The sequence below is a fragment of the Enhydra lutris genome, unplaced genomic scaffold (genome assembly GCF_002288905.1).
Source record: "Enhydra lutris kenyoni isolate GAN:26980312 unplaced genomic scaffold, ASM228890v2 scaffoldscaffold78, whole genome shotgun sequence".
Lineage (NCBI taxonomy): Eukaryota > Metazoa > Chordata > Mammalia > Carnivora > Mustelidae > Enhydra > Enhydra lutris.
In genome coordinates, this window is record NW_019154162.1 from 6997899 (window position 1) to 7012948 (window position 15050).

Sequence of the window (15050 nt, forward strand, 5' to 3'; positions counted from 1 at the left end):
CTGAGAAAGACAAAACCACACGATTCCACTCAATGTGGAATCTAAAAAAATAAAATGAATAAACATACATTAAAAAAAAGAAAAAGACACATAAATACAGAGAACAAACTGATGTTTGCCAGATGGGAGGGGGATGAGGGATGGGCAAAACAGAGGAAGGATAGTGAGAGATAGACTCTTCCAGTTATGAAATGAATAAATCATGGGACTAAAAGGTACTGCACAAAGAATACAATCAATGATATTGTAATAGTGATGAATGGTAATAGATGGTAACTATGTTTGTGGTGAGCATAGCATAACAGAGTTGTACACCTGAAACTAATGTAAGACTACGTCAATTATACTCAAAAAATTTTTTAAAAACAAAAAAATTCTTCATTTTAAGCTAATGAAACATCTAATATTTAGTTTTCCATGTAGCATATCAAAAGTTTCCCAGTAGTATATAACTTTGCTAATGATCAGAGAACACTGGACTGTGAAGTCTCTATATACAAAGTATGTAAAGTATATAGAGAGGAGTAAAGCCTTCCTCTTTTGAAAAAATATGTTTGTTTTTTTCTCAAAGAGTTTTCACATATATTCTTCTTTACCATTCATCTTCCCTTAAAGCCCATGGCGTGGGAGGGTCTCCCTGCCTCAAACAGACACAGAAGCAGGTTCAGACAATGGGTGTACCCACAGCCAGGACACTGACTCCCATCCTGTGTGCATCTGAACTGCTACCTCACATATCCTATCAGTTTAAGGAATTCATCCAATCATTTGTATTCTTGGACTAGGCACTTGACTTTATGAAACTGAAATTTCCCTGTCAGCCAAAAAGGAAAACAAAAAGGCCAAGTCAGTCACCCCTACTCCTTCCTCACACCCAGACATTACCTACTACATCCTTAATTCCTGTTAGACCCCACCCTTCTTGGCCACTGTGCACAAATCCCATTCCATGTACCTCTCCTTATGCTCCCATAGCCATTACTGGTGATAACAAAATATGTACCATATCACCCTTCCAAATCTCTTTTATCTATCAGGCAACCTCCTTGCAAAAAGGGGCATCCACAGCACTGTCCCAAACTGATAAATAAGTGACATCAGCATCCATTTGATTGGCAGCCCCTTGAGCTATACAGAAACTATCAAACAGAGCTGCCCAAACATATAGACGGGATCACCAGTTTAGGGAGTTCTACGCAAGTATCTCACCTGCCACCTAAGCCCTGACTGCAGATTTCCAATTTAGGCTGTCCTCCAGAGTCCTAAAGGTCTGTGTGGCAATAGCAATAAAAGGAAACCTCTAGACCACTATGCATACCTGTAATCATCTGTGTTTATACCCAGTGAGTATAATATATCTCACCTCATCTTATTTTATTATGATTGACAGTTCTGGTTTTTGCAAAGGAAAATCAACCCACAAATTCGAAGATGGGGAAATGGAATAAGTTTTCTGAATATACACTTCAAAGACTGTCAATGGACCAAGAAACTAGAAAAGTCTGTACAATTTTTTTAAATATATCTATTTTGTGTATGTCATCAAGCTAGGCAGTGATGGGAGAGGGGACAAAAAATAGTCAAAATGGTCACTGTTCATTTATGTTGCCAGAACATTTACATTGAGTCATGGTGGAGAAAAGAAAGCTTGTCCTCAAACAAGGACACAGCAAAGCCTAAAAAGAAAAGCAGAGATATCCAAAGGGCCAGGAAAGGAAGGTATATCCTCAAGTTTCCACAAGCAAGGCTCTCCACATCCCTTAACAATTTAGGGAAGAATGGAATCACAGAACCCAAATCAAAGAAACTTACACAAAGACTGGGGCTAGACTCCAATATTCCAGGACTTTCTTTTTAAACCCAACACTGCTCTATCTATTCTTAGAATAGAGAACTGTCACAGACCTTGAAAGGACACCTGGTTCAGCTCCAGGTCTGGGAATGTTGAACTAGTGACAGGACAAATAAGCTGAAGGCTTGTCTCCTGGTAGAAAGTGTATCAATATTGAAATGACACAGTCCTGAATCTCAATTCAGGTTTGCCACCCACAGTGTTAAGTCACCTAACATCAATAAAACTCAATTTCTTCAACTAGAAACCAGGATAACGCCACCCACCTCACAGAGCTGCTATGATAAGTACATAACATATGTAAAATCTACGTAACAGGATCACAAACAACCCTCATAAATAATAGTTTTTATAAACCATCTAAGGTGTGCAGTCCATTCTTCAGTGCTAGTCTCAATTTTAGCTAAGTTCTGAAGGTATAACAGAAATTTGTATCTGAACAATAAACAGTATAAACTACAGCTCAGTTTTTTGGTAAAGTCATAAGTGATATAGTAGTCACTTTTCCCTTAACTATGCTCTTTTTAGAAGGACAGCAGAATAATCTGTTTACTTTTTCTCCAAAGAACAGAGTTGGTTCTTCTTACTTTAGAACATTTCATGAACCTGGGTACCTGGGTGGCTTAGTCGGTTAAGTGTCTGCCTTTGGCCCAGGTCATGATCCCAGCCCTGCATTGGGCTCCCTGCTCAGCAGGGAGTATTTCTCCCTCTCCCTCTGCCCTTCCCCACCCCTCCCCCCCCCCCCTATCCCCCCACCTCACTCATTCATTCTCTCTCACGCTCATACACTCTCTCTCTCCTTCTCAAACAAATAAATAAAGTCTTTAAAAGAAAATAAACAAAAAACTGATTCTCTTCTGCAGAGTTCTTTTGGAGATCCAAAAGACTAGTTTTAGATAAACTAGTTTTAGATAGACTAGTTTTAGATAAAATAGTTTTAGATAAACTAGTTTTAGATAGAGTTTATCTAAAAGAAAATTTTATTTATCTCTCAAATCAAATCTTCATCTCTATAATTAAAGTCTCTAGTAGTTCAGAATCTTAGTCACTGTTCAATCCTCAAATAAGACAGGTATTTCCCACAGAGACAGGGTTCAGCTTGGATAGATTCCAGCAGGGACTCAGGTCAGCCATAAGTAATAGAGCACCCTAGTGAGAAAAAGAGAAACCAGCAGGGACTACCACGATTCCCTGGTTCCTATCAAGGTTATAACAAAGAAAGAACTCTGTGTGAGGAAAAACACAGTTCACAGAGCTCTAAAAATTAATAAGACTTTGACATTTGTTTTTAAATGTGATCTGTTTCAGCAACAGAAATAAACATGTACCCTAAGCAACACTAAACCCAGTCCAACAGGCTCATCTTCGGTACTTACTCTGTCGCAGCAACCATCCACTCTTCACAAATGCCATTTTTCCACCTATAAAAGAAACAGTCAAGTCCAAAGTTATACCTAGAAAAGAGAATGGCCCATATAAGCTGTTTTTCACTCACAACACTTCTGACACCAAACATGTGGGTCTCTCTACATTAAAAACCAATTCACTCAATCTCAGGACAACAACTAGATGTCTACTGAATTCAACTCAATTCTGACCTGGAATTAGCATCAGTTAAGGGTTCAGTTCCCCAAGAGTGCTCCCACTTTAGAAACAAATTCTAAGTCTCCAGTATTTCTGACCTACAAATTGGGGGTTCCCACAACCTCTCCTCAAATTTGGTAATTTTGCCAGAATGGTTCACAGAACTCAAGAACGTGTTTTATTTACCATTTCCTGTTTTTTTTTTAATATTTTATTTATTTGACAGACAGAGATCACAAGTAGGCAGAGATGGAGGCAGAGAGAGAGGAGGAAGCAGGCTCGCCACTGAACAGAGAGCCCGATGCGGGGCTCGAGCTCAGGACCCTGGGATCATGACCTGAGCTGAAGGCAGAGGCTTTAACCCACTGAGCCACCCAGGTGCCCCATTTCCTGTTTCTTATAAAGGCTACAACACAGGAAAAGCCAGACCGGAAGAGATGCAAAGAGCATCGTATGGGTAAGCCTTCCATGCCTTCTCTAGGCACAATGCCCTCTCCCAGCACCTCTATGTGATCATTAACCCAGAAGCTCTTAGAACCCTGGCTTTAGGGGTTTTAAGGAGGTTGCATTAAGTAGGCTGATTGATTACATTACTGATCACTGGTGACTGTACTTAATCCCCAGCTTTTCCCCATCCCTGCAGGTCCAGGGATGGGACTGAAAGTTCTAAACTTCTAATCACAAGGTTGAGTTCCCTGGCAATTGGCCCCATCCTAAAGTTATCTAGGGGCCCAGCCAGAGTCACTTCATTAGCATAAGCTTAGATATGGTTGAAAAGGGCTTATTATGAATAACTAGATACTCAGAACCTCTATCTCAGGAAATGCCAAAGGTTTTAAAAGTTCACATATTTCTTGTTTTATCACAAAAATCACAGCCATCTGGTCTAAGTATCCATCCTGACCACCTTCTGTGTCAGTTGAGGAAGGCACCAAAGCCATTTTTTTTTTAGATTTTATTTATTTATTTGACAGACAGAGATCACAAGTAGGCAGAGAGGCAGGCAGAGAGAGAGGAGGAAGCAGGCTCCCCACTGAGCAGAGAGCCCGAGGCGGGGCTCCATCCCAGACCTCTGGGATCAGGACCCGAGCTGAAGGCAGAGGCCCTAACCCACTGAGCCACCCAGGCGCCCCAGCACCAAAGCCATTTTATTTCACTGGCCATCTGGCATTTATCTAATACCTCCTCAATAGGGACAATAAAACCCCTCCCCACACCTCCCATTCTAGGCTTTGGGCTCAACACTCTGCCCACCTTACTAAATCTAACACCACTCAACAGACATAAAGCCCCCCAGGAACACTAAGATTTAGCTCTGTCAAGGATTTGTGGCTTCTCCAAACATGCCCAGTGTCCTGGGGCTCTGGGGTCCACTGCTTCAGCTTTATTCCTGGTGTGACCAGTTGAATTCACACAGCCCAGTCAGATGTGCACTAGAGTCAACAAGCCAAGTGGCTGGTCAGAACAGAATTCAAGAAGTCAAGAAAGAGTGTGATAAATTTAACTCCATAAAAATAAAAATCTGAGTGGAAAAACAAGTCAAAAAGACAAAAGATTAAGAAAAAACATTTACAACTATATGGCAGCAAAGAGCTAATTTCCTTCACGTCCATAGCTCACACATAACAGAAATGACAATCACCTGGCAGTTTACAAGAAAAGGAACCTTAATGAGCAATAAATTTGTAAGATATTCAATTTCTCTCTTAATTCTAAAGACAAAATTCAAAACACAAGTCACAATATTACCTATCAGATAGGCACAAATGAAGAAAACTATGATACCCAGAAGGAGTAAGCAAGATGGCAGGAGTGAAAACTGGTGCAAACCTCTGGGAGGAAGAATTGACATCCATCAAAATTTTAAACATTCATAAACTGTGACCCAGAAATTTCACGATTACTAGGATTATGCTTCACTGACAGATGTGCAGAGGTCTACCAACAGATCTATATATTAGCAATGTATATATGGCAATGTTGCTTATACTGCAAAACACTAGCCCCTTCCAAAGCAATCCACTTCAGAAAATGGCTCAAAGGGTACCTCTACACATGACAGATCATTATGCAGATATGAAAAAGGAGGTAGAACAACGTGTGCTGATATCTGCACAATTGTTTTGGGAAAGGAATCACAGAAACTCTTAACCACATGTATCTCTGAGGAGAAGAAATGAGGCAATGCTGTGTATGTATCAGAAAGGAAGGTGACTAGGGGCACCTGGGTTGCACAGTTGGTTGAGCATCCAACTCTTGGTTTCGGCTCAATGAGTGAGCTCAGGGTTGTGACATGAAGCCCCACATCAGGCTCCATATGCGGTGAGGAGTCTGCTTGTAACTCTCACTACCCACCCTCCCTTTGCACACACGAGTGCTCTCTAAAATAAATAAATTTTTCGAAAAAAGGAAGAAAAAGTGACTATTCAGTCCTATTACACCTTTCTATTAATACTTAGTTTTTTAACAATTTCCATGTATTATATCCTTTTTCTTTCATCAACAGATTTTAGGGGCTCCTGGTGGGCTCAGTTGGTAAAACATGCGATACTTGATCTCAGGGTTTTGAGTTTGAGTCCCATTTTGGGCATAGAGATAACTTAAAAATTTTTTTTAGAATTAAAAAAAATAGGGGTGCCTGGGTGGCTCAGTCAGTTAAGCATCTGACTTCAGCTCAGGTCATGATTTTGGGGTCCTGGAATCAAGCCCCAAGTCAGGCTCCCCACTCAGTGGGGAATCTGCTTGTGCTATGTCTCTCTCTCAAATAGATAAACAAAATCTTTCTAAAAAAAAAAAAATAGATCTTACTTGGAGAATTTATTTGGACCATTTTTGTTTTCTACTTTAGCATTTTTAGGTATTCTCTTTAAGGGCTGGAAGGTTAGCAAAATGGAAGAAAACCCTAAGTGGGCACCTGATAAGAACAAATCAGTCCCCCCACCTTTAATTTTTCCCATGTCTGACTAAATTCTCACCATTCTCCAAACCTTTACAAAATAAGCTACACAAGCTTGGTTCATCCTATACTCCAGCATCTCCCAAATCTCGTATATTAAATGTTCTTAATGTCCTTGTGATTTCTGCCAACTCATGCTGTCTGTCCTCTCCATGAAAGGAAGTAAGTTTTTCATCTTTCACCATTTTTCTCCCACACATTCAGGTAAACTAGAAACAGAAAGGCAGTCTCTCCCCTTTTTCTAAGTGCACATACATGCTGCTCACTGCTGACTAAAAGGGACTAAGCCAAGTGCCGCTGACTAGAGGGCTAACAGCACCTATCACTGACCAGGAAACCCTCCCTAATCCAAGGCTGTTAAGCAAAATGACAGTTTATTATTTAAACTGGGTTGAATGGTTTTCTAAACCTACAGCAAAAAAAGAAGGAAAAAAAAACCTTGCAGCCTAAAATAATCATTTATTTCAAAACAGACACCATCATATTTTCATCCAACAAATACTGAATGCTAATGTGTGCCCAACCTTGTAGTAGGCACTAAGGACACAGCAGAGACCAAGCTAAAGTCCCTGTTTTCATGTAGCTTACCCTGCAGTAAAAGCAACAGATTAAACTTAATTAAAGATGGGTGATACAATGTTGTAGACAACATTTCTGTAGTGGTGTTATTACCCCCAGAACATAAATCAGTATTCATTCACGCCAAATCCTGAATAATTATACTAAAGTGTCCTACCATCATCACAACATGAATTCTTAATCTGTATTTCATGTGAAAAGGAAACTACCTGGGTATAGGCCAAAAAATTATTAGGAGGTATTGGAGCTACCAAGTCACAATACAATACAATAAAACCTGACTGAAATGCTATCATACAACTTCACTGGTACTTGATAGGTTGGTGATTATGTAAAAATAGTCAAAATGTCAGTACTGGGATAAGAACAGTTACATTTACTCAAAGGTGTTTTAAGAACCTTAGACCAACAAATTTACATACCTGCAAATTTAGTTAACACTATCGCCCATGAAGATAGGAGTTTAAAAGAGAGTTCATGCTAAAACCTTGAGGACCTAGAGATTTCCTATTATCTACAAATTGTAAAGGTCAGCATCTGAGTTGCCAGATATTATACCTCTATTCTCTTAGTACTTACTTCCTGGGAGGTTGGGTTTTACTTTCAGGTACCTGGGTATGTAAACATGAAGAAATAGAAATCAATACCAGGCCATTTGAGAAAAAATTTTAAAAGAAAAAAATATATATGGAGTTTAAAGAACATCCTACTAAAGAATGAATGAGTCAAATGGGAAATTAAAGAAGAATTTAAAAAATATATGGAAGCAAATGAAAATGAAAACACAACAGTCCAAAACCTTTGGGATGCAGCAAAGGCAGTCTTAAGAGAAAAGCACATAGCAATACAGGCCTTCCTCAAGAAGCAAGAAAAGTCTCAAATATACAATCTAACCTTACACCTAAAGGAGCTGGATAAATAATAGCAAATAAAGCCTAAATTCAGCAGGAGAAAATAAAGATTACAGCAGAAATCAATGATACAGAAGTTAATTTAAAAAAAAAAGAAGAACAGAACAATGAAACTAGGAGTTGGTTCTTTGAGAGAATTAGTAAGATTGATAAACCCCTAGCCAGACTTACCAAAAAGAAAAGAGAAAGAACCCAAATTAATAAAATCGTGAATGAAAGAGGAGAGATCTCAACCGACACCACAGAAATACAAACAATTAAGAGATTATTATGAGCAATTAAATGTCAACAAATTGGGCAATCTGGAAGAAACAGATACATTCCTAGAGACGTATAAATTACCAAAACTGAAGCAGGAAGAAATAGAAAAACTGCATAGACCCATAACCAGCAAAGACATTGAATCAGTAAACAAAAATCTCCCAACAAACAAGAGTCCAGGGCCAAATGGTTTCCTAGGGGAAATCAACCAAACATTTAAAGACAAATTAATACCTATTCTCCTGAAACTATTCCAAAAAACAGAAATAGAAGGAACTTCCAAACCCATTCTATGAGGCCATTACCTTGATCCCAAAACCAGACAAAGACCCCCCTAAAAAGGAGAATTACAGATCAATATCCCGGACGAGCATGGATGCCAAAATTCTCACTAAGATACCATCCAATAAGATCCAACAGAATATTAAACGGATTATTCACCATGACCAAGTAGGATGGATTTATTCCTGGGCTGCAGGGGTGGTTCAACACCAATAAATTAATCACCACATCAACAAAAGAAAGGACAAGAACCATATGATCCTCTCAATTGATGCATAAAAAGCATCTGACATCCTCCTTAATAAAAACCCTGCATCACATAAGGGTAGAGGGAACACACCTAACATCATAAAAGCCATATATGAAAAACCCACTGTGAGTTTCATCCTCATTGGGGAAGAACTAAGAGTTTTTCCCCTAAGGTCAAGAACACAACAGGGATGTCCACTCTCACCATTGTTGTTTGACATACTACTGGAAGTCCTAGCCTCAGCAATCAAACAAAAAGAAATAAAAGGCATACAAATCAGCAAAGAAGCAGTCAAACTTTCACTCTTCACAACTCTAGAAAACCCAAAAGACTCTACCCAAAAATTGCTAGAACTGATACAGAAACTCAGCAAAGTCTCAGGATATAAAATCAACACACAGAAGTCAGTTGCACTTCTATACACTAACAATGAAGCAGAAGAAAGAAAAATTAAGGAATCAATCCCATTTACAATTGTACAATTGTACCCATTTACAATTGTACCAAAACCTGTAAGATATCTAGGAATAAAACTAACCACTCTGAAAACTATAGAACACTTATGAAAGAAATTGAGGAAGACACAAAGAAATGGAAAAACATTCCACACTCATGGATTAGAAGAACAAATATCATTAAAACATCTATACTGTCCAAAGCAATCTACACATTCAATGTAATCCCTATCAAAAAGCATCAGCATTTTTCACAGAGCTGGAAGAAACAATCCTAAAATTTGTATGGAAGAACAAAAGACCCCAAGTACCTAAAGCAATCCTGAAAAAGAAAACCAAAGCTGGAAGCATCACAATTCTGGACTTCAAGCTGTATTACAAAGCTGTAATTATCAAAACAGTACAGTACTGGCACAAAATCAGACACATAGATCTATGGAAAAGAACAGAAAACCCAGAAATGTACCCTCAACTCTATGGTCAACTAATCTTTGACAAAGTAGGAAACAGCCAATGGAAAAAAGACAGTCTCTTCAAAAAATGGTGTTGGGAAAATTGGACAGCCACACACAGAAGAATGAACCTGGACCATTTTCGTTCACCACACACAAAGATAAACTCAAAATGGATGGAAGATGTGAGACAGGAATCCATCAAAATCCTAAAGAGAACACCTCTTTGACCTCTTGCTAGACACGTCTACAAACGGAGGGGAAACAAAAGCAAAAATGAACTACTGGGGGCTGCCTGGGTGGCTCGGTCGGTTAAGCATCTGACCCTTGGTTTCAGCTCAAGTCAAGATCTAGTAGTCCAGGGATCAAGCCCGACATCCGGCTCCACACTGAGTGCAGAGTAGGCTTCAGATTCTTTCTCCCTCTCCCTCTTCCTCTGCCCCTCCCTGCTCACACTTGAGTATGAGAGCAAGCACACATACACTCTCTCTCTCTAAAGTAAAGAAATAAAATCTTAAAAAAAAAAAAAAAAAAGGAATACTGCAACTTCATCAGAATAAAAAGCTTTTGTGCAGAAAGGGAAACACCAACAGAACTAAAAGGCAACCCACGGACTAGGAAAAGATATCTGCAAATGACATATCAGATAAAGGGCTAGTACCCAAAAATCTATGAACTTATCAAACTCAACACCCCAAAAACAACAAATCCAGTCAAGAAATGGGCAGAAAACATAAACAGACACTTCTCCAAAGAAGACATACACAATTGGCCAAGAGACACATGAAAAAATGCTCGACATCACTTGGCATCAGGGAAAATATAAATCAAAACCTTTATGAGATACCACCTCACACAAGTCAGAATGGCTAAAATGAACAAGTCAGGAAACAACAGATGTTGGTGAGGATGTGGAGAAAGGGGAACCCTCTTACACTGTTGGTAGAAATTCAAGTTGGTGCAGCCACTCTGGAAAACAGTATGGAGGTTCCTCAAGAAGTTAAAAATAGAGTTACCTTAAAACCCAGCAACTGGACTACTAGGTATTAACCCCAAAAATGCAAATGTAATAATGATCCAGAGGGGCATCTGCACCCCAACGTTTATAGGAGTAATGTCCACGTCAGCCAAACTATAGAAGAGTTGACATGTCCAATGACAGATAAATGGATAAAGAAGACCTGGTGTGTGTGTCTTGGTATGTGTGTAGCTATCTATAATGGAATATTACTCAACCATCAAAAAGAATGAAATCTTGCCATTTGCAACAACATGCATGGAACGTCATTGGGTATTACGCTAAGCAAAATAAGTCAGAGAAACACAAATACCATTTAATTTCACTCCTAAGTGTAATTTAAGAAACAAAACAAATGAACATAGGACAAGGGAAGGTACAAGCAAAGAAAAAGAGAGAGGGAGCCAAAGCACAAGAGACACGGAACTCCGGAAAACAAACTGAGGGTTGCTGGAAGGGAGGTAGGTGGGAGGAGGGCAACTGGGTGATGGGCATTAAGGAGGGCACTTGATGTGAAGAGCACTGGCTCTTATATGCAACTGATGGATCACTAAATTCTACCCCTGAAACCAATAATATGCTATATGCTAGCTGAACTGAATTTAAATTTTAAAAGTTAAAAAAAAAAAAAAAGGGCACCTGGGTGGCTCAGTGGGTTAAAGCCTCTGCCTTTGGCTCGGGTCATGATCCCAGGGTCCTGGGATTGATCCCCACATCGGGCTATCTGCTCAGAGGGGAGCCTGCTTCCTCCCTTCTCTCTCTCTGCCTGCCTCTCTGCCTACTTGTGATCTCTGTCAAATAAATAAATAAAATCTTAAAAAAGAAAAAAAAACAAAGCTTCTACATCAAGAGGACATCATCACCTTTAATGTGCCTATATAAAATAATTCAAAACCATTAGAGTAAGAGAAAATTAGAGTATTACAAGGCTGAAAGAAACAAACTGGAATTAGCAACAGAAAATCATGTGGGTTTTTTGGATATTTATTCTTTTTAAGTAGATTCCATGCAGTATCTTGGAGCACAACACAGGGCTTGAATGCATGACCTGGATATTGGGACCTGAGCTGAGACCAAAAGTTGGACACTTAACCTATTAATCCACCCAGGCGCCGGAAACTCATGACTTCTTGAAAAGGGGTAATTCTTCTGTGGACTCAAGTAGCTTTTTCTCTGGTATCATCCTATCTTTAGTCATTCCGTGGGACAATCTCACATGTACCCCTGCATCCAGATTTTTATCTCTGATACTGGTCTCCTCTAAAAGGAATCAATGCTCCTTGAAAATGAGCTGGTTACAACTTATGGACAGGAAACCTCAATATGTGCCTACTACCAAAAAACAAAGATACTTTCAGGAATGCCTTTAGAAAGGATAAAGAAGCAAACCAGCTGAAGGAAGGGCTTCTGATAATGCCAAATTGAGAACAATAGTTATAATTCATTAGACCCAACTAAGAATGAAAGGCATCCTTAGTATAGATGAGTAAAAATCAAATACACTGCTATGAAATGTGTCAGAGAAAACATAATTTCCAATGTGAGTTCGGATTTCATTCAACAAGGGGTGGGGTGGGGGGATTTAAAATTTGTTGAAATACTTTGATTTGTATACCTTCTCCTCATTAGATAATTCAAATGGTTATTATGGTAATAGAGATATTTGTCATGTTTACTAGAACACTACAATTTCTTTTTTAACAGGAAGTCTGGACTTCTGAGTTAAGGACTCAACTGTACAAAATTTATGCAGTAGGGAAGATCAGAGGAACAGGCTTCGAAACAGCCTAAAACAGGCTACTGGGAAGAAGGATGTTCAGGAAACGAACCTCGGACTCACACCCTCCGGAATACACTTGAGTTTGGTTACTTGCACTTGCTGAGCAGGCACTTACAAGCCAGTCTCCAGAAAAGTCAAAAGACATCAAGAAAAGATTAAAGCCCCATGATAATAAAAGCCTCCTAAAACCCCTTGTGAGATCTTCACTCTAATTAGGCAATATCATCTACCACAGCACATCTTCTTGGGGGACTGAAGCCAGGGCATTTTGCCATCTAGCAGAAACTGCAAGATGGGCACTCATCTAAATGCAGGAGAACAAGTTCTTTATCCCCACTAAAGAGATGTGTGTCCTTTGTGCCTACTAGCCTCTTCTGTCAGGCATCACTCTGGTATCTTGACCACCACATGAAGCATATTGCCTCATCAGCCTTAGTCTCAGCCTCTAAAGCAAGAGAACTCTTGCCTCTGGCTCCCAACCCATAAGCAACATGAACACAATACAAATCCTCCACATAAGATACACCAAGGGCTTATAAACAAGATACACCAAAGGCACTTAAATAAGCAGCTGCCATCAACTACTCCTTAAATGGCCCATCTCACCTAAGCTGGACTGCAGCTTGCATCTTTCTATCTAGAGTCTGCACCCTGCCAGGCTCCTAAATCCTGACCACAGAGCAGAGGGAGAAGGGACATTATCTATCACTCAGCCTACTTGCCCTCAGCCCTACAGAGCACTCACATGCCTAAAAGAAGTACCTTACTCATCAGCCTAGCCCAGTTCCTGCCCCCAGATCCTGCTAGCCTGTCCTGCCTTGAGATTACCTGGAAACAGTGCTGGCGAGGGGGGGGGGGGGGGGGGGGCGGGAGGGCAGACTTTAAACATCTATCGTCTCATTCTCCCTCTGCGTTAAACAGAAATATTACATAGATATGTAAAGTCCGTATTTCTTGTTACTAAACACTAGAATTCACAGGAGAATTATTTTCACAGAAGGAACAGCAGTGATATTAAAATGAGGATCCAAGACAAAAGAAATACCAATAATGTCAAGATCACCCATGCAGGTGACTGCTTTGCTATTTTCAACATTAATGATGGATTACAAGGAGCACAAACAACTAAATCTGCTCCCTCCTGAAATGCAACTAAAGTGAGTTAAGGGTAAAACAAGGCCTAAATCACAAAGACAAAAACACCAACAGCAGAGACAAAAGCAGATGACCCGTGTTCAAATCCTGACTCACTCACTTATAAATAAACTTGGGGGTTGGGAAATAAGTAAATAAATAACCTTGGGCAAGTTACCTAACTTTTTCAAGCCTTAGTTTCTTGATCTATACAATGAGAATACCAACAACTACTTGACATTTGGAAAATTGGGTGAAATAACATGTGTTTGGCACAATGCCTGACATTACTAAAACTCAAGAAATGGGAGCTGCTCACACAGCAATTATCATTATTCTCACTTTACTTCCTCACTAGCCACCTGACTAAAATTTGTCCAGAACATTCCAGAAGATAGTAGCACATCATGCTGCTTCTCAAATGGCTTAGAAGACTTAATAAAGATGACCTTGAAAGTTAAAATTTGAATACATATACACTAGAAATAAAAGCAAAAAACAAAAAACCTTGCAGAACACATAACCAAATCCATCCCTTAAGGAACAGGAATATTTCTTTGCCTTACCTTGCTGAATTCCACATTACTTCACAACTTATTTCAACATTCCACTATTTCTATCCCGGAGCAAGATCTATTGCATAAACTAAAACTCATCAGATGAAAGTCTGCAGTTGGTCTCTAGACAATAAAACACCAGCAAACTAACTAACTGCAAAATACCCACATTACTCACATGCCAGTACACCTATAGGAAGTTTTTAAATATAAATCATATTCAGCAACTCAAATTAGTTTAAATATGAACTCAAATCATTTTAAAAACACTGAATCCAAGGGTGCCTGGGTGGCTCAGTTGGTTAAGTGTCCCAACTCTTGGTTCCAGCTGAAGTCCTGATCTCAGGATCATGAGATCAAGCCCCATGTGCAGATGTACACTCAGCATGGAGTCTGCTTCAGATTCTTTCTCCCTCTCCCTCTGCACCCCACTTCGTGAGTGCACACGCACTCTCTAAAATAAAACCTTTAAAAGCAAAACAAAACATTGAATCCAAAAGACATCAATTTTAACAGGTGGAAAGAATATTGCCTTTGGAATCTGGCAGTTCTGAGCTCTACCTCTTACTAACTGCTATGACTATGAGCACAAAAGCAAACCTCCCAAGCCTCACTTTCTGACCTATATGACAGGACATTACTAGTTATCTCATGAGGTTAGTGTGACAATTAACTGAGATAATATGCCCAAAGAGCCCCATATGAGGCACTCCAAAAGAGAGAATAGCTATAATTACATTACTATCTTGTTCTAAGAAGTGCAATTCAAGGCTGTCTACAACTGATTCACTCACAATACCCTTGTTCCTCTAGCTAGCCCTCTCTGTACTTTAACTGTAAAAGTGACTACCTTATCAAAGGAAGGAAAACTCTGTTCTTCAAAAATGATAATGCAGGGATGCCTAGGTGGCTCAGTTGGTTAAGCAGCTGCCTTCGGCTCAGGTCATGATCCCAGCGTCCTGGGATCGAGTCCCGCATC

General features: G+C 39.6%; 1 protein-coding gene across 3 annotated transcripts in view; it reads right to left on the reverse strand.

Moving 5' to 3' along the window:
- LOC111160879 (pleckstrin homology domain containing B2) overlaps window positions 1-15050 on the reverse strand; it is a 55099-nt gene that overhangs the window by 36867 nt on the left and 3182 nt on the right. For all 3 annotated transcript variants that reach the window (XM_022524269.1, XM_022524271.1, XM_022524268.1), the window contains exon 2: window positions 3229-3273. In XM_022524269.1, coding sequence (XP_022379977.1) covers window positions 3229-3265 — 37 coding nt within the window. In that variant the 5' untranslated portion in view covers window positions 3266-3273. The remainder of the gene's footprint in view (window positions 1-3228; window positions 3274-15050) is intronic.